General features: G+C 33.6%; 3 protein-coding genes across 5 annotated transcripts in view; 1 reads left to right on the forward strand and 2 right to left on the reverse strand.

Moving 5' to 3' along the window:
- Positions 1 to 434: 434 nt before the first annotated feature.
- Positions 435 to 7640, reverse strand: LOC107477450 (protein SEMI-ROLLED LEAF 2). The gene is made up of 19 exons (XM_016097466.3): positions 7471 to 7640; positions 7096 to 7170; positions 6690 to 6805; positions 6234 to 6348; positions 5969 to 6097; positions 5736 to 5783; positions 5341 to 5459; positions 5057 to 5253; positions 4670 to 4962; positions 4411 to 4560; positions 3837 to 4298; positions 3566 to 3712; positions 3263 to 3338; positions 2347 to 2474; positions 1941 to 2141; positions 1730 to 1864; positions 1506 to 1634; positions 1157 to 1393; positions 435 to 974 (listed from the first exon to the last, which is right to left on the reverse strand). The coding sequence occupies exons 1-19, from the start codon at positions 7603 to 7605 to the stop codon at positions 807 to 809; spliced, it is 3060 nt and encodes a 1019-aa protein (XP_015952952.1). The 5' UTR covers positions 7606 to 7640; the 3' UTR covers positions 435 to 806.
- Positions 7641 to 12175: 4535 nt separating this feature from the next.
- On the forward strand, positions 12176 to 15840 carry LOC107477486 (cation/H(+) antiporter 28). The gene is made up of 4 exons (XM_016097524.3): positions 12176 to 12334; positions 12460 to 13458; positions 14063 to 14656; positions 14913 to 15840. The coding sequence occupies exons 1-4, from the start codon at positions 12176 to 12178 to the stop codon at positions 15519 to 15521; spliced, it is 2361 nt and encodes a 786-aa protein (XP_015953010.1). The 3' UTR covers positions 15522 to 15840.
- A 78-nt stretch (positions 15841 to 15918) lies between these two features.
- Positions 15919 to 22174, reverse strand: part of LOC107477449 (DNA-directed RNA polymerases II, IV and V subunit 11) — a 10648-nt gene continuing 4392 nt past the window's right edge. Inside the window, exons 1-6 of one of the 3 annotated variants that reach the window (XM_016097465.3) lie at positions 18172 to 18385; positions 17994 to 18085; positions 17829 to 17918; positions 17655 to 17733; positions 17040 to 17135; positions 15919 to 16210 (exon numbers count right to left, since the gene is read on the reverse strand). In XM_016097465.3, the coding sequence (XP_015952951.1) occupies positions 16178 to 16210; positions 17040 to 17135; positions 17655 to 17733; positions 17829 to 17918; positions 17994 to 18046 (351 nt within the window). In that variant the 5' untranslated portion in view covers positions 18047 to 18085; positions 18172 to 18385 and the 3' untranslated portion in view covers positions 15919 to 16177. Of the gene's footprint in view, positions 16211 to 17039; positions 17136 to 17654; positions 17734 to 17828; positions 17919 to 17993; positions 18086 to 18171; positions 18386 to 22174 lie in introns of those variants that run through there. The other 2 variants (XM_016097464.3, XM_052258869.1) reach the window with 2 other exon arrangements.

Consider the following 22174-nt stretch of genomic DNA (forward strand, 5'->3'; position numbering starts at 1 on the left):
AGAGAAAATAACATGGTTAGACTTAGTTAGGAAAATTACTTAGACGTAGAGCATTACTGTAAAAATATTTAATGTAGCATTACGTTTAAATTAACCATTAAATTAGTTTGTAAATAGTATTTTTAATCTAAATTAGTCTATGACATAATTTAAAATAATTATTATATTATAGTTATTTTCCCCCTATAAGTATTAACTTGTAAACATAGTTGCATTTGCAAAATTATTACCAAAAGAGAATTTGAAACACAGACAATTCTTAAAAGCATAACAACAATGAACTTATTTAAGAGAATGGTTAAACATCTTTTACATACATAGTTTGACTGAAATGTACGATTCAGGTTCCCAACTGCACCTCAAACGTAGATGATCATCATCCTTCATGCTCATGGTGAATTTCAGTTGTTACAAAGACTCAGTTGTGTGTTAGGATACTAATACCATGATATTTTTGCGGAAGAAGAAGTAGAACATTCTGAATAAGATTAAAACTCTTCTCATGTCTTTCTGATTGATAAGCAGATTGGAATTTCCATCTACAAGAAATTGCCTTTACAAAATTCTCATGTCCCCATAATGAAATCAGATGTGGACAATAAACAAAAGGAAAAAGAATGCAAACTCACTCTCATATAAAGGGATTTATCTATACATTTATAAACAGCTCCGAATGCAAGGATGCAACTAAATAAAAGGATATACACCAAGCAAATCAGAGCAGAAGAAGAATAAATATAATTGATAAATGTTGTTGCCAATTCATTGTCGACATAGCTGCTCTATTTTTCTGCATCTGCCGAGAATCAACATCCGGCGGCCTTCAAGAAATTATCATACGGGCGTGCCGCTGGCAGTTGAAAGAAGTTAGGCTGATGTTGGTATGCAGTTCCACAATGCCTTGGAGCAGAGTCAGGAAATGTGTTGAGTGAATTAGGACCCATGTTTGGAGGATCCAAGAATGGATTTCCACTCTGCAATTCAATTGTCATAAAAATTATATAGTTGTTTGGTTTCAGGAAACAAGTTCATGTTTTTAAACTTGATCAAATCGACCAATGATTAATATATAAATTAATGATTAAGCCCTCTTTTAAAAAAAAGTGCAGACTTAATTTGCCAATAAACCATAGATGTAAATGTCTCAGAAAAGTACCATAGAAGTCATTTGAAGATTGGAATTTGCAGACGTGTCCTTGTCCCAGTTCTCATGGTTGTACATAGGAGGAGCAAACCTAAATGATGATTGCAATGTATTGGAAGCCATGAAAACATTCAACTTCTCCTGCTTTCCCATGAGGAGGTTCTCACAATGGAGAGCCATTTCTTTGTAACTCATGTCAGGAGCCGTTGATGTAGAAATTCTCCCTACATGATTGGTTGTGTCCAAAACCTGCAAATGAATGATAATATCAGGAGTTCATTGGTTTTCAGAAATAAAATGTAGAGGAAAATTGAAAAGTCAAGCGTGTGATGTGTGCTTATAAATGAACAGAAGCACTTACTGAACCCAAAATGTCATCAACACTCAAAAGGTTTGTATTTCCTAAAGGCTGCTGTGCATTAGGATGAACTTGGATTTCCATTCCGTTAGATGGAATGTCGTCATCCATAGTAAATAATGGAATATCAACCTGCATTTTTTTCATGTTCGAACGACGAAGGTTCAGATAAAAGGAAATAACTGGAAAAAGAAAAAAGAAGAAAACAGCATAGCAGTTCAGGTTACCATATCGGAATGTTTATCATCTTTCAACCCGGCCTGATAGATTTCTGTTGTCTCAGTAGATAATTGGGCTCCTAGTGGACAAGCATCATCAGGCGAAAATTCACGAAGTAGCTCTTCTTTTAAGGTGGATGATTCCTGTTTCACAAGGAACTCAAGGGTATTACTAAAGTCCTGATAAATAGTGCAACATTGCATGGTATAGAATTTTTACATCTATTGGAATTCCTAGACCCTGTACTATCATGGTAGCAAATGATTCTTTAGACTGGCTTTCTGTCAATTTTATAGCTGAAAGTGACTTCAAAGCAGCTGCATCATCCTCTTTCGATCCATAAACTCTACTTGAATGTCTAGCTGTATCAAGAACAACTTGTAACTTGCTGTCGTTTAACAGTTGCAGGAATGGATCACACTGAAGAAAACCATAAAAGACAATTCAGAAGATACACGGATTATAATTTTATCACTTCACATACCAGTACAAAATAGATAGAAGCCTATTCAATTGAGTAAACAATCATCATATTATCAAGCTAAAAGAGAAAATGGGGAAGTTATAGAAAAGTAAAATAACTTAAATGCACAAAAGAAAATTCCATAAAATTAGAAGTACATACTGTCTTATCTGTCAGTGGCATTTTAGCAATAGAAATGAGAGAACCAATATTGTAGGCCTTGGAAGTGAAAACAATCATGGATGTTGCCAGTGTAAAGAGAGATCTGCGCCGTGATGGTTGAAGTTTGACTGGAAAATATAACAAAGCTTTAGAACTAGGCACTTTTAACAATGATTCACAACAAATTTTCTCCGAAGTAATATAAGGAAAATAAGCATTAAATAACAATCATCTAATATGAGAATAAGACTATGCTATGAACAAAGTATGTTATCACGACTTTTGTTTGGTTGAGTATGAACGAAGGGATCCAATTAATTTTGTTCCATTTTGTGCATCGCTGAAAATCCAACCTGCCATATTTTTATGTGAAGCATTGTACATAAATTACCACATGATAATTTTGCTACACAATATTGACTGCTAGTTTTTAATTAAAATCACAAAATTAATGAGTGCTTGATGCATAGTTTTTCTAGTTCAATTATTTAAAATAAGTGAGATGCTATGCATGAAATTGCATATGAATCCCGATCAAATTTAAAGGCATTCATCCAATAAATTTATAAAAGAAATCACTATCTACTATACTCTACCATCCATAACGCTAATATAGTTACATTGTCAAATCAAGAGAAAAGTTAGATCATGCACTATATAATCATCATTATATAAAGAAACTTCTCTTTTAGTCAGTGAAATACTGAACTTTTGACGAAAACTTAGTCCCTGAAATATTTTACCAAAGCTTCATATTTTGTCGGAGCAGTAAGTATAAAATATTATGCTTTTAGTTACTAACAGTGCCTTAATTTAACTTATTAACTATGAAAAAATGACAAATGAGGGAAAATTTTGAGAAAACAAGAAAAATAATCATGTGATGTCCAAACAAATGTGGGAACGAAGGCTCTACCTTTATCATTGAGGGAAATGCTCCTCAAGGAAATTGCCAACTGAAAACTTTCAGTTAAGGCCTCATAAGAGGAATTCTGCAAGAGCCAAACTCACAAGATATGAGCATAAGATAAAAAGCCTACACTAACTTTTTAATGTAATAGAGACTATGAACTTTCAAAGAATGATTTTTTTTTAAGAGATTATTTGTATTTCCAGACAAAAATGCTGACATTTTATATCTTACAGTTAAAAAGGCAAATTGAATGAACAATCTGCATCTAATCTAACTATAATCGTCAAATGCATGCACTTCCATTACCTTACTCTGAGCAACAAGCAAGACAAGGCTGAAGGTGTGAGCAATTGCTTCAAAATTTTCAGGCGTGTTCATGGGGTAGACGGACTGAGCCCAGATAGATGATAGCATAAGAGTAATCTGATGACTACTCAACCTAAGGGGTAATGCCTGTAACACATTACTCATCAGAAGACAGGCAGAATTTGGTGGTGTTGATTGAAAAATTATGTTCTTGTTATTATTACAGTGAATTGTAAATAAGTAAACAAGAGCAAACTGTGCAATTTTATACCAGTTGTTTATTGGAACTATCTGTAGTATTATTTTCTTCGGGCTGAGTCCTTCTTACACTACCTGATCGGCTAGACTTTAATCTATTTATTATAGAACTACTACCCTTTGAATTCTTTCTCTCCAGAGATTCAATAGAAGAAGATCTTCTACTAGCTGTCCGACTATAAGTTGACTTCAATCTGTTAAAAATAGAGTTATCACCAGTGTTTCCATCTGAATGACTTTCTTCTTGAATGGTAGCTGGCTTCCTCTCCAACTTTTCAAAGAGTGCAGCTGAAGAAGAAAAGACAGACGTGTTTCTTGAAAGCACCCTTTGAATATCCGCTGAATGTTGAGGTTGTGGACAAACGGATGATGGCACAAGAACAACAGAAAATATGCGGTGTGCACCCACCCTGGTTTCTTGGTCCAGATGGACCATCGACAAGAGTAACTGATGAAATAGAGCCTCGGGGAATGCCTATATAATAGAGTAACAAATTTGCAGGAAGGAAAGATGGAAAAATGAAAAAGTCAGATAGAAGCAAGGAAAATTACAATCATAACCAATCAATCAATTTAATAAATCTTGCCTTGTTCTGATATGTCAAATTCGGTATTGACGCGACTATTTGAGCAGTTCTATAAACTGCAGAAATCAAGGTCCTGGACATAACTGTAATACTAGACATATTTTCCAGCATCACAGCCATTGTGTCGAGAACAGGACCTGCATCTGCAATCTGTTTAACATTACAGCCACACAAGAGAGTTAGATCATAGAGATCATATGTTTATCTTGTTCATTACACTAATAAATAATATCTTTAATAATGTGGAATTTTTTATCACCTTAGTTGTTAACTGTACAAGGCATTCATCTACTTCTTGTCGGTATTTTTGGTTCCATTGTATCACTTCAGCCCCCAGACTTGAATCGTCAAGGGAGCAGTGTATGCTTTTCCGTAGATGCCTCATCATATCACTCAATGCACCAATAATGGCAACAGATTGTTGAGATCTTGTATGCTGAGCAACACAACTAATAACGCCAACAATGTCAAGTTGCATATTAGGATTCTTTAAAACATTCTTGTGATCAAGGTGTTTGACTAAAATGGACAGCAACAAATGTGTATTCTGTCCTGTAAATTACAATGAACTCAATTTTAAGATGATCAGATAATAAAAACTGGTATAAAATGTACCATATCTTAGAGCACTCAAGAAGATAAATACCAGAATTTTCAATTATCGACTGCATGTCAAGCAAGACAGAAAGAGCAAGACCATGATCAGGAGACCAGAGATTTGAATTATCAAAATAGCGGAACAAGGATTCCAAAACTCGTCGAACAGTTGTACCCTCCTTGGCTAACTTTGCCATATTCTGTATGCAAACTCGTGACCAGAATCCAGGGTTTGCTGCATCCTCCCTATGGATATGAAAAAAAGAAGTTAACAGCAACTATGATAGATCAGTAACATACAATGGAAGCTATCACAATGACAAGGACGATTACTTTGACACTTGAAGTTCTCCTTTTTCATTCACTATCATTTTCCAAGAATAGAGCCTGGCTGCATTCCGTTGAGCATCTTTCTGGACTTCACCGTAATTTTCCAAAACAACTGAAACAACCTGAGTTAACAAGAGTTGCATAAAGCTGTTAAAGGCATGATAAACATAAAAGGGTATCAACAAACATATTTTGTGCGTGTAGATTCCAACGCTATCAGAATTGATCATGACAGAAAATAATCATTAGTTACATATTTAAAGAAACAGCACCAATTTGAGTAGAACTAGAAATCACAGTGAAGACAGTCACCGATTTAGTTTTCCAAGGAAAAAAAAAAGAAAAAAAAGAGAGAAATGCAATCTCAAAAAAACATTTAAAATGGACTACTAACTCACATTGTCAAATTCAACTGAAATATGAGAGAATTCTCCCATGAACCAAACCTGTAAAAGAAATAAATAATGATCAAGCTGCTGTTGCAAGCATCCAGTTTGCTAACAAAAATATGGCTTAAATAAGCTAGGAATATGGGAAGAAGGACCACTCTAGTTGGCCAATTGGGCGGGCAAGAAGAGAAGAAAGTTTAAAGAATCTTTTCAAATAGTAGATCGCATATGGCTAATATTACCATTGATGAAAGGACTTGAATTCCAGCAGCACGCAAATTTTGTATTTTTGCATCTTCTCCCATTTCTTGAGCTAGACGGCAAAGTTTTGAAATGAAGCCATCTAGATTGAACATATAAGTACCATCCGTCTGTATCATAAGAGAATACCTCTACATGCTTCAAACTCCACAGGAACAAATTGCTATATTATACATAATTTAAGTACAAAAATAAAAATAAACTTGCAACAAATTCCTAAATAGATAACCTACCAAAAAACCCCACCTGATTGTTCACAAAGTCAAACAAGGTGTGGCAGCCTAAAATCTGCACTTCATCATGCCGTGTTTGATCAAGAAGAATTTGTATAATACTAAGCAAGCTACTTGCAAACAAAGGCCTGCCACAATAGTATTCTCACAAATCATACAGATGCTTTTGTGCATAAGAAATAGAAAATCAGCTAATATTGCTTCCTTAGAGGCTATTTGGTCAAATTGGTGCAAATTCAAGGAGACTATAGTCTCCAAAACAAGCAACAATTTCTGCATAGTGTCTTTTCTGTGATACATTAGACATCAGGATATTGGTGATAGAGTACTGCTTGGTTAAATCTGAATGTATATTTATTTAACTAGTTTACTGACAAGGTGAAAAAAACATATTGATGTTGACGGTGAAAGTATATGTCAGGAGGGGGGGAGGGGGGGAAGGTGAATTCAATATGATGAAAGTACTCACATTTGGTCCCGACAAGAAACCAACAACTTCCTGTAGATACAAATGACAACTTTTACAGCGTGGTAGTTCTCATTTCTCAACTCCCTATAACACCTTTGCTCAAGATAGCTCGTTATCTGAAATAAGCAAAGATCGCAGAAGGTTAATTCAATATTTATAAGAAAAGAAATAGACTTTAAATTTTTAAAGGTGTGAAAGATGCTATAGCACTTCACGTAGTAGCTGTGCACATGGCAAATAACAACATTCAAAAGCCTTTGCCCCTAAACTAAAATCTTTCAACTGAGAAGCAGTGATTGTTTATCCGAGAATGCATGGTAAAACATTGTGCAAAATGTGATCTCCAAATATACAAAATCAAAATACACAGACACACGGAAAGAAAGAAAGAAAGATAGATAGATACCTTAGGAACGCGAAGGGGATTTTTGGCGGCGTATTCACATAACTTGCTAATCATTCGATCATTGGGTTCCTCGTCCTGCCACAATCACAACCAAGAAACATACAATACACACATTCATTCATTCATTTACTCTCTCATATTGCTAACAATCATAGGCAGTTATCCGAATGAGCCGAACTAATCCCTCATCTGACCCCTGACATAGCCTCAAAATATCAAGAGCGAGGGAAGGGAAACATAACATTTTCCCCTCACAGGCTCGAAACCGTGACGCTAGCTAACACCTATTCTCTACTTGGCTTTGTCTTGCAGATCCAATAAATTTTTAAACAGAGAATGAAATGAAATGAAAATTTAACAGAAAAATAGAAAAACCTGGTTTTTAGGGAAGATATCAGCAAGGAGCTTCTTGTAACGCTTGATTGGATGCCTTGAACGCTCCCTCAACGCAGGACAGAAACAACACAAGCTGCCGCATACGGGCCATATGTTCCGAGAAATCACGCTCATTCTTCTTCTTCTTCTTCTTCTTCTTCTTTCTTCTTCCTCCTCTTCTTCTTCTCTCTTTCTACCTTATTGATGATTGATCCTATCAGCATTCAATTCAGTTTCGCAACGAAGAGAAGAGAGAGAGAGAGAGAGAGGGAGGGAGAGAAAGAGAGAAAGAGAGAGAATGAATGAGAGAGAGAATTAAAAATCGGTAACTGTATTTTGTGTGTTCGAGGTTGATTCGATCCCCTCCCTGCCTCTGCTTTCTTTCTCTATTTTTTTTAGATCTTTTGATTTTTGATTTTGTAATGTTACCTTCACTTCTTCTTCCTCTTCTTCTTCTTCATTCATTCAATTTTTTGACACTGCAATGATTGGATTAGGCAACATTGTAAGGTAATTTTCTATCTAATGATAAGTAATAATGGTTTATGGTATTTATTTGTTGTCTATTATGTTCAGACAGCTCGATGGTTTGGGAGACACGTAAGATTCACGTCATATCCTTAACTTCTTTTATTCAAATTCCCCGCCAAGTGCCAACCAACCAACCTTATTTTCGAAAAAAAATCCGGTACCCACTCAAGAAATAGTGAGGCTCTTGATAAAAAAAAAAATATTTTTTTTATCCTTAAATTTTATTTCTTTGAGATTAATTAGTTTTTGAGTCCTGCTGTTAGAACCGAACTAATAATTAAACCGGTTAAGTTACTGGTTTATTAGTTTATTAGTTCAACCGATAAATTATTAGTTGAACCGATAAAATCGGTCTCACGTAAATATAAAATATAAAATAGTTAAAAACTTAAAAATTAAAATTTGAAATATATATCTTCACTAACATTTTATGAAGAATCAAGTCTTAACTTTTAAAAATAACTAATATAAAAAAACCCATAAAATTTATCAGTAATACTACAATAGTATCTTAATTTGACACAATAAAAAAATAATTAATTTACAAAGTCTATCATCTAACTATAATATCAGTAGATTTTAACACTAATATCAAAACAAATAACCTTAATCACAATACTAGCAATAAAATAGATCAAGTAAATTAATAAATTTTTAGTGAAATTTATATTTATATTAATAATGGTATATAATTAAAATATAATTAATTTGAAAAATAGAAAAAACAAAAATTAAATTAAATTAGATATTTATGTATACTATATAATTAATATTTGTCAAATATAGTATTTAGAAGCGCAATGGTTGAGTGGCAAGTGGAGGTTGCTTTTGCAACAAGGTTCTTGGTTTGAGACCTGGTGGAGACATTTTAAAAAAAATTTCAAGCAGACCGATTTGCACTGGTTCTCATCGGTTTCGATTGATTTGATCCGATTCATCCCGGTTTTCTTCCTTAAACGGTTCAAGGAGTAAATCGAACCGGACTAGAGTTCGTTTTATTGGTCGAACCGGCCGGTCCGGTTCGATTTTTACAACTATGCCTACTAGGGAGCCAATGAAATATTTGTACAATGTGTACAATGGGTTATATGAGTTACAAAATGAACATGACCCATATTATCCAGAATAACCATTCGGGTACTAGGGATTTCATGTCATAAAACCACTCATCCCAAAAGTTTAAGCTTATTTTGGGATTCACCAAGGATCGAACTTTTGACCTTTTGGATATGGAGCTTTGATACCATGTCATAATACCACTCATCCCAAAAGTTTAAATTGATGGAAAAAGATAACACTAATGGTTATATCTCTAATTAGGAATGACAATACCACCCGAACCTGCGGGTACCCACTCCGCCCCTACCCGCTCAGGGCAAGTAATTACCCGCCCCGCACCGGGACGCGTTTTTAGCGGGGCGGGTTCTTGATAAAGGCGGGGGCGGGGTCGGGTTTAGGTAATACCCGCCCCTACTCGCACCACTATATATATAATATATATAATTTTAATATATAATATGTATAATATATGTAAAACAATTAGAAAATGATTAATAACATTGTATCATATTTAAATTTTTACTTTAATTTATGTTATGTATGTAATGATGGTTATATAAATTTTGAAATTTAATTTAATTTATTGCCATGTAGGTATGATCAAACTCTAGACCTTTCGGATCTAAAGCGCTGCTACTATATTATGATACCGCTCATCCCAAAAGTTTACGCTGATGAGAAAATGTAACACTAATGATTATATCTCAAATACTCCCTAAACCTCCATTGTACATATTGTACAAATATTCTATTGGCTCCCTATACTTCCTCTTAGTTTTTTGTCAATATTTTCTCTGTATATTAATAAAATAAGCTTATATAGCATATTAAAATGTTGATTTATCTATTAAAAATAAACTAAAATTGATAAATTCTTTTTAATTGAAAGCTAGTGGTCATTAGAAATAATTATTAGTTTTTTTTATTTTTTGGTTACCTTTTATAAATACATGGACTAAATTTACTATGTACAACTAAAAAGTATTAGTAATTTTTAAATTATTTTTATTTATAAAAATTAAATAAAGAATATATTAATAATTAACGAGTCAGATAAGTATGTTATGGAGAGATGATTGACAGAGGGACTAATCAATCTCACGAAATTAATTATTAGAGGTTGAAATAGGTATTTTTCTTAAAAAAATCTCATACTCCTTCAAAGAAATTATCAAGAGTCCGAAATGGGTATTCAATCTATTTTCTTCTGTTCTCTTCTTTTTTACTAATTACTTCTTGGTCTTAACCATAAATTTTTTTTTTTCGGTAAATACTAAATAACCAGTTAATATTTATTTATTTTTTTGTTTATTTTTTAACATTTATTCATTAATTAAGTAGTTTATTATTGATTAAAATAATTAGTACCTTAATAAAATTGTATATTGCTAATATTTATTCGTATTAATGTTACTTTTGGCATTATCTAAAATACATTTTAATTTTATATACATATTTTTTTGTTACTATTATATCCTCTCGTCTAGCAGCACAAAGACTCGTTCGTTATGAATTTGAGTTCTATTTAATAGTACATGTGAGATAAAATTTGAACTTTTAAGTTTTAACACTTATTTAAATTGATTAGTAAACTAACTATTAGACTAATTCAAATTGGTTGTTTTATATGCATGTTAATTATGCTTATTTATATCGAATAATGCTACACATTCAAGTTTTTTTATTAATCAAGTTGGTCAAACATAATAAAAATCAGATATGATTAGCATTATTTCAAGTCATAAACTTAGTTTATAAAAAGACTTGAATGTGTACTATTACTCATTTATATTTAAATGGTTTGAAATTCTCCCCAACTTAAAAACCTAGTGTCATTGTGTCTAATAAAATTTGCACTTGCATCATGTCTAATAATGGAAGAATGTGATATATATCGATTCAAATATAAGACAAAACAAGTTTACACAATAATTTAGTAAAATCATTGGGAAGAAAGATAAAATACATGCATTGAGCGACTAATCATTAAGATTCCTGCAAACCTGAAATCCCTTGGTTTTATTTTTCAAGCAAACAATACCATGATTATCATCACTATTTCATATTAATTTATTTTATTTTTATTTACCATTTCTCTCTTTTCTTTTCTTTTCTTTTCTTTTTTTTATTAGGTTATTTTTCAAATCATTAAAATCCCTTCCAAAATGTTAACTGTTAAAACAGATTACAGCTAAATCTATTAGAAAACGTGTTGTTGATGAAAAAATACAAATCAAACATTGAAGAGCTAAACTAATCAGCAATAGTTAAGTTCACCTGTAAAAGAAACAATACAAACAAACTTTGATTGATCGAGTAGTTAACTCACTCGTCTACTTAAATAAATATCGAGAGATCGAATCCTATCTTATGTATGCAGCACAATTAGTCCTTGACTTCATGAGTTGGAAGATACGTGCGAAACAAAATTCATACAAGGTCAAACTAGTTTGTAAACAAATTAAATATAACCAATTGTACAAGGTAGCCATAAGCCTCTAAGATTGTGTGACATTCCTTTTAACAATAATCTTAAGATAATGAGTTTGCATTTTGGTGATGACTTATGCTGGTTAAGTGAGAAATGTATCATATAAAATGGGGAACCATGTGGCATGCATTATTAGATTAATAATGCTTAAGAGAATATAAATAATTAGCGATGGAAATGTAGCACAACTTTTGTGATATATCCATTTTTTGCGGTTTATTAATATCCTTATACACTCTCCAAATCCTTCAATTTTGAAGCTTCGTAGATCTGGTACTTGTTAAGAATGTTTTCCTCCATTGTCTCCTAAAATTAAGATATAAATCACAACCATTCACCATCTCAATTTTTTTTTTTTTGCCAAACTTGGCGAAGGTTGATCATTAGTAAAATAAAAAATTTAAAAAAATGAGAAGGAAAAACTTTGTAATCTTCTTTGAGAATGTAAACAAGAATGATAACAGGGTAAGCTAGAGAAGAAGAGGAGGAGGAGGAGGAGGAGAAGAAGAAGAAGAAGCAAGAGAAAGAAGGGAAAAAAAATAATACATATACACAAAAATATATTTATATTATTTATCTGATCAAACCCCAGGTTTTAACTTAAAAAAAAAAATTAAATTCAACATGGCAGTTGTATTGACCCAATGTTCAGAAAGGTTAGGCTACCTCGTACTTCAATTAGGCAAAAATTTTGTTATGTTTATGGTGATGGTGATTGTATGCAATGCTTTACATTATTTTCTAAAGCCTTATTCACAACCTCGGATCACTTCTGACATATTTGTAAGTTCTGAATTTTGTTTTCTTATTGTCAAGTGTTGTCTGCTTTTAGAATTTTGGAAAAAGGAAAATGCTCAAAATTTTTATACTTACTCTTTATTTTCTTTTTTTTTTTATTTTGAATGCAGGTAGGACTAGTGATGGGGAATGTATCTTTCTTACGCAAATTGTACATGGAATTCAACACAACCTTTGTGTTCATCATAGATTTTGGTATGATGTGTTACATGTTTGCTTTGGGGATAGAAATGGATCCATTCATACTGTTCAAGAAACCAAGTAAGGATGCTCAAGTTGCATATGCAGGAATAATTTGCACTTTCATCATAGCAGGCACCACAACACCATTCCTGCATTACTTTACAGATCAAACCAAGTTGCTAGAATACACATTCTCCCTCTCAACTCTTCTATCTAGCACAGCATCCCCAGTTTTGACTCGTTTGATAACGCGACTCAAGATAGGCAAGTCGGATATTGGGAAGCTTGTGATAGCAACAGGGATGCACTCGGATTTTGTATGCTCCTTGCTTCTTTCGGTTGGCTACATAGCCATGCCATTGGACGCATTTTGCGATGATTATGACGAAAAGAAACGCCTTAAGAAGGCCATCATAATGGGGTGTGCACTTCTTGGACAGACTGTTTTGACAGCATTGGTTTCACCAATCTTTATGAACTGGGTTGATAATGAAAACCCGGAAGGGAAACCTATGAAAGGTTCACATTTGGTGTTGTCAATTGCAGTTATGGTCATGGCTTGTGCCTCATCAACTATATATGAATATAGTCCAATTCTAAGTGCTTTCATGGCAGGGGTGTGTTTTCCAAGGGAAGGCAGAGTTTCCAAATGGGTTATTGCCAAAATCAACTACTTGTTGACCACTATCTTCTTTCCTATCTTTTTCTTGTGGATGGGTTATGCAGCTGATTTCAGAGAGTTTGAAGCTGGACATCTATTGACTTGGGCAAAATTGTTTACACTTATTCTCATTGCTATTGTCGGCAAGGTTGTTGGAACAGTTATTTTGGGGATGATACTTGGTTTTCGCTGGCCGGAATCAGTTGCAATTGGATTACTCCTAACCACCAAGGGCCATTTTCACATCTTCTTGGCTATCAAAGCGGCAAGTATTTTCCTAACTTTTTCTTTATCTTCACTTATCATAAAGGCGGCGTTTGGTAATTGGACAGAATACAAAATACAAAGACAGGGAGACAACGATTATATAGAAATTTTCTATTCATTGTCTTGTCCTCTCTGTCTCTCGCTCTAAACACATTTTTGTGTCATTCTGTCTCTGTATTTGCCTTTTGTCTCTGGAACCAAATGTAGCCAAATAGATACTAGTCCATTTCTTGCATGGAAATTGGAAATATTTACTTTTGTGATGTCTCCAAAGGGAATGTCATCAGCCAACATGCATGCATGATACTATGATAGTGTCATGTTTCTATTTTGTAGCAAATTGATATAGCAGTACCCTTTAAAACTGAGAAATGAAGGGTTCTTCCACAATTCCAGATCATCATCATCAGAAATAGTGAAAATGGAGGAATATATATACCCTTACCTAATAATACATAATGAAGCATTTGATCTGTATTCGTGTACATCTATAAATTAAATTCACCACTTCTAATTCTAACTATAAGGCATGCAACATAAATAGATAATCAAAAATCATGTTTATAACTGAATCAATCTCATATTTGTCCTTGTATTACCAGATAGGTTGTGGTGCCAATACTTCAACTGGCATTACAATGATAATGGCAATATTTTTCACAATAGTGCATACTCCATCAGTGATAGCATACATCATAAAACGTGCCAGGAAACGAGCACCAAATCATCGCATGACGCTCCAGTTGCTTGACCCACTACATGAGCTAAGGATACTCTTGTGTGTCCACGGACCTGACAACGTTCCTGCTTCCATCAACTTCATGGAGATCTCAAGAGGGGCAACACCCCCCGGCATTGTGGTATATGTCGCGGACATGATTGAACTCACTGATCAGATAGCAGCAACAGTAGAGAGAGGCACAGAAGGACATACAACAACTGTGAAAGATGCTGCAGTCGTGGAAATGAGGGACAAAGTATCCAACTCTTTTCAAGCCTATGTAGATGAGGATAGTGAAGGTATTACTCTCAAAAGAACATTAGCAGTGTCAACAATCACTAACATGGCACAAGACATCTGTGTCTTAGCAGATGAATTGATGATTGCCCTCATTATACTACCATTCCACAGGAACCAACGTCAGGATGGAAAATTGGATATGGGTCACCAGGGATTCAGATATGTGAACAGAAAGGTAATGTCAAAAAATTTATCATTAGTATTATTTTGATAAATAAGATGAACAAGTTCAAGAATCAAAGGAGCTAGCTAGCCATAGTAAATCCAAGTAGCTGCAACAAGAGTAATGTCAAAAGTTATGTGCATCAATTCTCTTTGAGACTATCAAGGAAGAAAATGCACATGTTAAATGAAAACATATATAGCAAATAAAAAATCAATTACCTTAATATTGATAGCTCAATAATGCAATAATAGATACTGTTTAACAGTTATTAAGGAGTGCTCCTTGTTCCGTGGGGATTCTAGTTAACAGAGGCCTTGGATCAATTGAAAAGATATCAAGAACTCAGGTATCACTGAATGTGGCAGTAATATTCATTGGCGGAAAAGATGATAGGGAAGCACTTGCCTATGCAGGTATGGTAGCACGACATCCAGGAGTAAAACTTACAGTGATCAGATTTCTGGTAGATTCCAGTGCAGAATCCTCAAGATTAGCAGCTTATAGAGTCAACCTTCCAGAGCTGGAGGAAGAAGTGGGACACGACGACGAATGTTTTGCACAATTCTACGAAAAGCATATAAATGGGGGTCGTATTTCCTACTTAGAGAAGCATCTTGCCAGCGCAGCCGAAACATTCACAACTCTCAGATCATTTGAAGGGAAATACTCTTTAGTCATCGTTGGTAAAGAAGGTGGGATGAACTCTATATTGACAAAAGGGATGGACGATTGGCAACAGTGCCCAGAATTGGGACCAATCGGGGATGTACTTTCAGGACCAGATTTCGCAATGACAGTGTCTGTGTTGGTAATCCAACAACATAGACTGAAAGGAGAACTAGATGGTCTTGATGAGGACTTCTCCATCATGTAGGCATTATTAGATGATTAGGTAGTATAGTTGTAGATACTAACAGTAGCAAGAAAACAAAAAGATAGAGCAAACCATGTGAAAATTGTAAAGATAAATGTAGAATTTGATGAACGTTTCATCAGGAGGTTAAAATCAATAAAGATATTGTACAGTGAACCATGTCTCTAACAACATGATCGAAAGCATTAGGAATGACTTTATGTGCAGCTAAACCCCCTTGTTCTTCTCCTACACTTAAATTTTTCAACCCTAATGTACTCCTGTAACAACTATTTTATTCGAAGATCTCACCATTTGCGTTCAACACTATCATGCTACCTTCAAGTGTATGTTCCCCAAAGTATATTCATATTCAGTAAAACTCAATTCACTGAACATTGCATTTAAATAATCCAAGTTATACTAGAATAGAACAATCAATTAAAAAAAGTGTATATTCACATTCAAGATTCATGGAGAGCAACAGGGTTCATGTGACAGGATTTTTTTCCTTTTTAAAAATAATTAGCTTAGTACAATGCAAATCATCCTTCAATAGTTTTGTTAACATTGAAATTGTTCACCACTGTAGAAGTTCCTTGGTCCAAAAGAAACATCTTTAACAAGTTTCATATCAAGCAAAGGCTAAAGGGAAAAACTTCCATCTTGAATGTACATCAATAGTCCCTTGAAAACTTCACCATCTCCGCCTGCAATTAAAAATATGAATTTGTAACTAACAGAACTAAAATAAAAATGGACAAAAAAACTTCGTAAAATCCATAAACGATTTGTCTCTTCCCAGCACAAAATTATATTGCAACATATCATTCTAGGTAGTCAAGGGTTCCACAGAATTGTTCCCTATTCCCCACACTGAAATGCCAGAATGATGCCCACTTTGCAGAACTTAAGAGCCAATTCCCAGGACACCACAAAAGAACTACCAAGAGACTATTAGTATTTACGTTTGAAGTGCCATATAGAAGCGGAGAGTCATGAGAAACAATTTCTCAATATTCACAAAGATGCATCCTCAGAATAAGGCAACATCTCTTATAGAAGGAAAAAGCCAACTCACAGTCCTCCCCATAAATGTTGTCCGGACTTAGCCACATTTGCTAGGTGGAAAAGGCAGATACCATAAAAAGAAAGAACAATATAATTCTAGAATGGTAGAGCTTAGCCAAAATATAGCAAGAGATGCCAAACTTGTGATATAAGTATTCTTCTTTAACACATTATAAGTTACTTAAGTTGAACCTCTTCGGACTCCAATTTCCTAGAACAAGCTACTGACAAAACATCGGGTACACCACACAGTCAAATGATGTGATCAAATTCAGAACTGCAGCTACTTTGCAGTTTTGGGAGTGATGATATTGAAATGGGGCCAATCAGACAATCATCGCCCGGTACTAATGGATAATATTCTAATATCTGAAAGATTCTCAAGATTAAGGAGTAAACAAGTATCAGTGATTGCATGGAATTAAACATATTTTCAAGAAGAGGAAAAAAAAGAAACAACATACAGACCTCAAATGCATTCTTCAAGTGATCAAGTTCCCTGTCCAGATCATTAATAGCCTGGTTATATGCCTGCATTGGGGATGACTGGCTAGTGGTATGTATCTGCAAAAGCAACAGCAACAGCAACAGCACAACAGGTAATGCTAATAATTTCTAGATGTTGCACATAAAAGTAGAAATTTGAGACACTCCCAAGTTCCAAGTGCCGATTAGAAACAAAAATACCACAAAAGCATATACATATGGAAGTGTGAACTTTGAATATTAAAAGATTAGATGCTTCAAAACCATCACTAAGTTAGTAAACAAGCTGCTAGGGTAAGTTGTAACTTTTGACTCTTAGGATGTATTTTTGAGTGTTGCAAATGAAGGGAATGAAAGACAGGATTTGAAGAGTAAAGCAGAATCCTTTAACTCTTCAAGCCTTTCTTCCACCTCCTTTCCCCTTCAAAATCCGACATCAGAAACACACCGTTTTAGTACCAAACTACATCGTATCACTTGTGAATGAAATTGTTGTGAAGCCAATTTCAATCACATTTTATTATGATCTATACATTTACCAAAAACTTTGTAAGTAGTAATTACTGAAGGGAAAAATATGGAAGATTGGAAACCCACCCTCACAATAATTTTGTACTGGAGAGGGTGAGGCAGCTTGTATCCAGCAAACAACACGTTCTCGTCTCGATGCAGCTGCCTGAAAATACAAGCATCCAAAAAAGCGAACGATTTAGGTTTAGGGTTTATACAGCTAAAATCAAATTAAAACTGAAGGCAAAAAAAAATGCGCACATGCGAATGATATTGCCTATAGTGTGTTCCTCTCTCTCGATGGTGAAAGAGGCGGCATTGATGATCTTCGTGTCCCTCTCATACGACACCCTGAAATCAAGTTTTGACAATTAGAACTGTAGAGAGAGAGAGAGAGAGAGAGAGAGAGAGAGAGATGAGGCATACTTTTTGGTGCCTTCGGGGACGACAAAGCGTTCGTAACGGTCAGGGGCGTTCATGGCGAAGCGCTTCTACTCGCCGAGTCTCTGAGTGTAGCTCTTAATCAATTAGTTAATTAATGCTAATAGACTATTAGTAATGAAATAAGAAAAACAAAGGACAAGTGAGGAGTTAAGCTTCTTACAGGACGAAGATTACGTAACGGTGCTTGGCGGTCTGCTACGACTGCCGCAGAGGTGGCGGTGGTGGTGGCTGAATCAGAAGTTGGGGTGTGAAAAATATAAATAAAAACCAGTAGCTACGAGCCTACGAGTACGGATCAAGTACTCAAGTACATTGGCTTTCAAGTTTCAAATACCTAACTTAGTAAATCCCATGATCAAACAAAATAATCAAGGGCGTATTTTTATTTTTATTTTCTACTATTTTATATAATAAGTACTTTTGGTTTTTTAGTTTATTTTCATTTATAAAATTTTAAAAACAAAGCTATACTGCATGTCTGGTTTATTAGTCATAACCGACTGAGAGTCCTTTTTCTTGCAAATATTTCTTCCTGAATTGGCGGCAAACCAGCTGCAGCCCTCAAGCTGGCAATTAAATCTCTATCAGCAATATTTCTTCTCTTCCAAAGTTCTTGAACTGCAGCCTCAAGCCCCTGATTTGGAGCATACACATATACACAAATACACACAGCATGGTACAACAAACAAAATCAACAGAGACTAATTTCAAGAGGCTTGTTACATGATTTCTGATATTGAAGGCATGATCCATATACCTGATAACATTCCCCACGACAAGTAGGACATTGATACTGCAAATTCCGATCCACTTGAAATTGGTGATATTTCTCATCACTGTCAAAAACAAAAAATAAAAATGAAAGAAGCAGACTTTAAACAGGGAAAAATGATGACTAACCTCAAAACAATGTCAAGAGTCAACAATCTCTCAAGAAAAACATGTAAAAAAATTGACAATAGACTCCAAATATCACGGAATAAACTCAAAATATTAATCAACAAGACAATAAAAAGAAATAGGATCATGAAGTTCACAATGGAAAGGATTTGGCTCATCTGAAGTTGTTTATTTACTTTAAAGAAAAAAGTAACGCAATCTAAGCTATTGATAACATAAACGGTTTTGATCATCTTAAATAAATAAATAATAAATAAATACATTAAAAGAACCTTAAAAATCGTACAATCAAATCGTGCAAACAGCAGTTTCCAAAACTGCGTGATTTTAATCTTTCATCTTTCTTAATCCTGAATAATTTTTTGAAAAATTTAATAAAAAAATAAAATTAATTAATTTAAATTGGGTCAAAAATATTTTTTATTTTTATTTTAATATAAAAAAATACTCATGTAAATGTACTAATTTTTTTTAGATAAATGTACTCAATTTTTTTTTGTTTATACTTAAAATAAGAATCTAATTGAGAATAAACTAAAGAGTGTTTAGAATAACTAATGATGTGATGTTGGTTTAATAGATCTTTACTAAATTTATATTGATATATATTAAATTAATTTATTTATATTTTTATGTGTTTTTATGTGTTTATGATATTTGTTTTATGTCTAATGTTGTCTAATAAATTTAAATGTATGACTGGTTAAAAAAAATATATTATCATCAGAATAGACAAATAATAAAAAATATAAACAAAACAATAGATTACAAAAAAAATTGAGTACATTTATCTAAAAAAAAATTAGTACATTTATATGAGTATTTTTTTATATTAAAATAAAAAATAAAAAATATTTTTGACCCAATTTAAATTAATTAATTTTATTTTTTTTATTAAATTTTTCAAAAAATTATTCAGGATTCAAAAAAGATGAAAGATTAAAATCACGCAGTTTTGGAAACTGCTACTTGCACGATTTGGTTGCACGATTTTTAAGGTTTTTTTAATGTATTTATTTATTATTTATTTATTTAAGATGATCAAAACCGTTTATGTTATCAATGACTTAGATTGCGTTACTTTTTTCTCTAAAGTAAATAAACAACTTCAGAGGAGTCAAATCCCAATGGAAATGACACAAAAAATGGAATGCTCATCAACATATATATTCTTGGTTGCAAATGAAAGCAGTTCACCTTCGAAATGCAAAAGGTAAACTAACAAACCTAATATTATCAGAGTGACGATGCAGCCAGCGCTGGCAAATATCACAGCAAACCATTGGTGTTGATTCTGAATCTCTGTAAACCTGCAAATTAAGACAGATATACAATGAATCTCAGATTTCCTTCAGAATCCAACACCTGAGAAAAAAATAAATTATCTGCGTATAATATGCATGCTAGCAGCTATCATAACCTAATACTTGAGAAGACAAGATAATATTGGGATCCTATAGAATCCTGTACGACAGATGCAGTTGAGCATAGACTTCTACTATTTTGGTGTTAGGGAGGAGGAAAAGGGGGTTGGAAGGGGATACATTTTGAGTAATTACGTCCTCTAGGATTTTAAAAATGCACATTTTAGTCATTAAGAAAAATTAATATACAAATCAATTTCCAAAGTTTTACTCCGGCAGATAAATTTTTCAGTTTATTTTTTGGCAGAATAATTATCCAGATCAGTCTCTAAAGATTTTAAAAGCAGACATTTTAGTCCAAAAAAAATTAATATACAGATCAATCCCCAACATTTTTTGTCAAACATAACAGTCTCTCGTCCAGTCAATATAAAGGATCGGCTTAGTAGACTGAGAGTCCTACAACAGAATGATACTATGTGCATGCTATGTAAGAAAGATGCTGAAAATATATAACATCTGTTTATTACCTGTGAGTACTCTTGATAGGTGTGGTGTGTTTGGATATCTGCGTTTGGACAGGAGTGGATTATCCCTGGCACTGTGAAAGAGCAATTTGAGAGTTGGAGAGCTGTCCCAATGAGAAAAGAGATATGCAGGTATTGGCTAGTTGGTTTCTTCTTAGTGATATGAACTATATGGTTACGCAGAAATGATGTCATTTCTCACAACAAGATAATAGGGATTAGAGACTCCGTGGATCAATCCTTTTCATATGCCACAGAATGGTGTTGTAAATAACTCATGTTATTGATGGCAATGCCGTAGATGACATAGGATTTGTACGACTGTTATGATTTGTTTTGTATTTCTTGCTCCACATGTGTGTTGAGCTCTTTCTTTAAAAAAAAAAAAAAGTCTCTCGTCCATTTTACTTTTATTATATGTCGACCTTTATTATTATTAACTTAACTTTGTGCATGTGAAAGATGACACTATCATATTAATAACTCTTTTTGTTAGAAACAAGGAAGGTGAATAATGATGTTTTGAAATCTAAATTAAAACATTTTCTTTTAATACAAATATGTTTTTTAAAAAATGACATCTTTTAATTATATTAAATATAAAAATATCAAATGGTTTCAATGTTAAATTTCTTGTAGAATAATATCTAATAATTTTATTGAATAATAATAATAATAATAATAATAATAATAATAATAATAATAATAATAATAATAATTGATAGTTTCAGTGGCTAAGAGAATGAGGGGTTGAATCTTAGCCCCCTTTTCTACTTGCTAATACTTGCTAGACTTAGAGGAAACTTTTCTGTTTTTAGCTCGTCCCTAGTCACGAGACATTTTCATTTTGTCTCGTCACTTGACACGAGACATTTTTTATTTTTCATCTGAACAGTAAAAACAGAATTGAAGTTGGAAGAGAGAGAGAAGATTACACCCAGATATATCCTGGTTCAGCTGCTAAGTGCAGTGCAGCCTACATCCAGTCTCCATCACAACAATGATGGAATTTCACTATAATCATCCAGATTACAAATTGTAAAGTGCTAACCTAACTTACAAGGGGATTCCCACAGAATCATGAAACACAACACAGATGTACAAAGGAACTCTAAGACATCTATGGCTTTTTCTTTTAATTTTGCACTCTCTGCCTTTTTCCGCTCTATGACTTTTTCATACAAACCTCACTGTTTGCCTTTTTCCATGAGACTCAAGACATGACAAAATTAAACAGAAAAATATTAAACAGAAAACATTGAAGGAGAAGAAGAACTGCTAGCTTAGGTAGCTCTGAGAACTCTGTGCCTTGCACTCTCAAACCTTACTCCTTGAATCAAACCATGACTGTTCACCCCTTTTATAGAGAAGT

This window comes from Arachis duranensis, chromosome 3, assembly GCF_000817695.3.
Source record: "Arachis duranensis cultivar V14167 chromosome 3, aradu.V14167.gnm2.J7QH, whole genome shotgun sequence".
In the NCBI taxonomy this organism is placed as follows: domain Eukaryota; kingdom Viridiplantae; phylum Streptophyta; class Magnoliopsida; order Fabales; family Fabaceae; genus Arachis; species Arachis duranensis.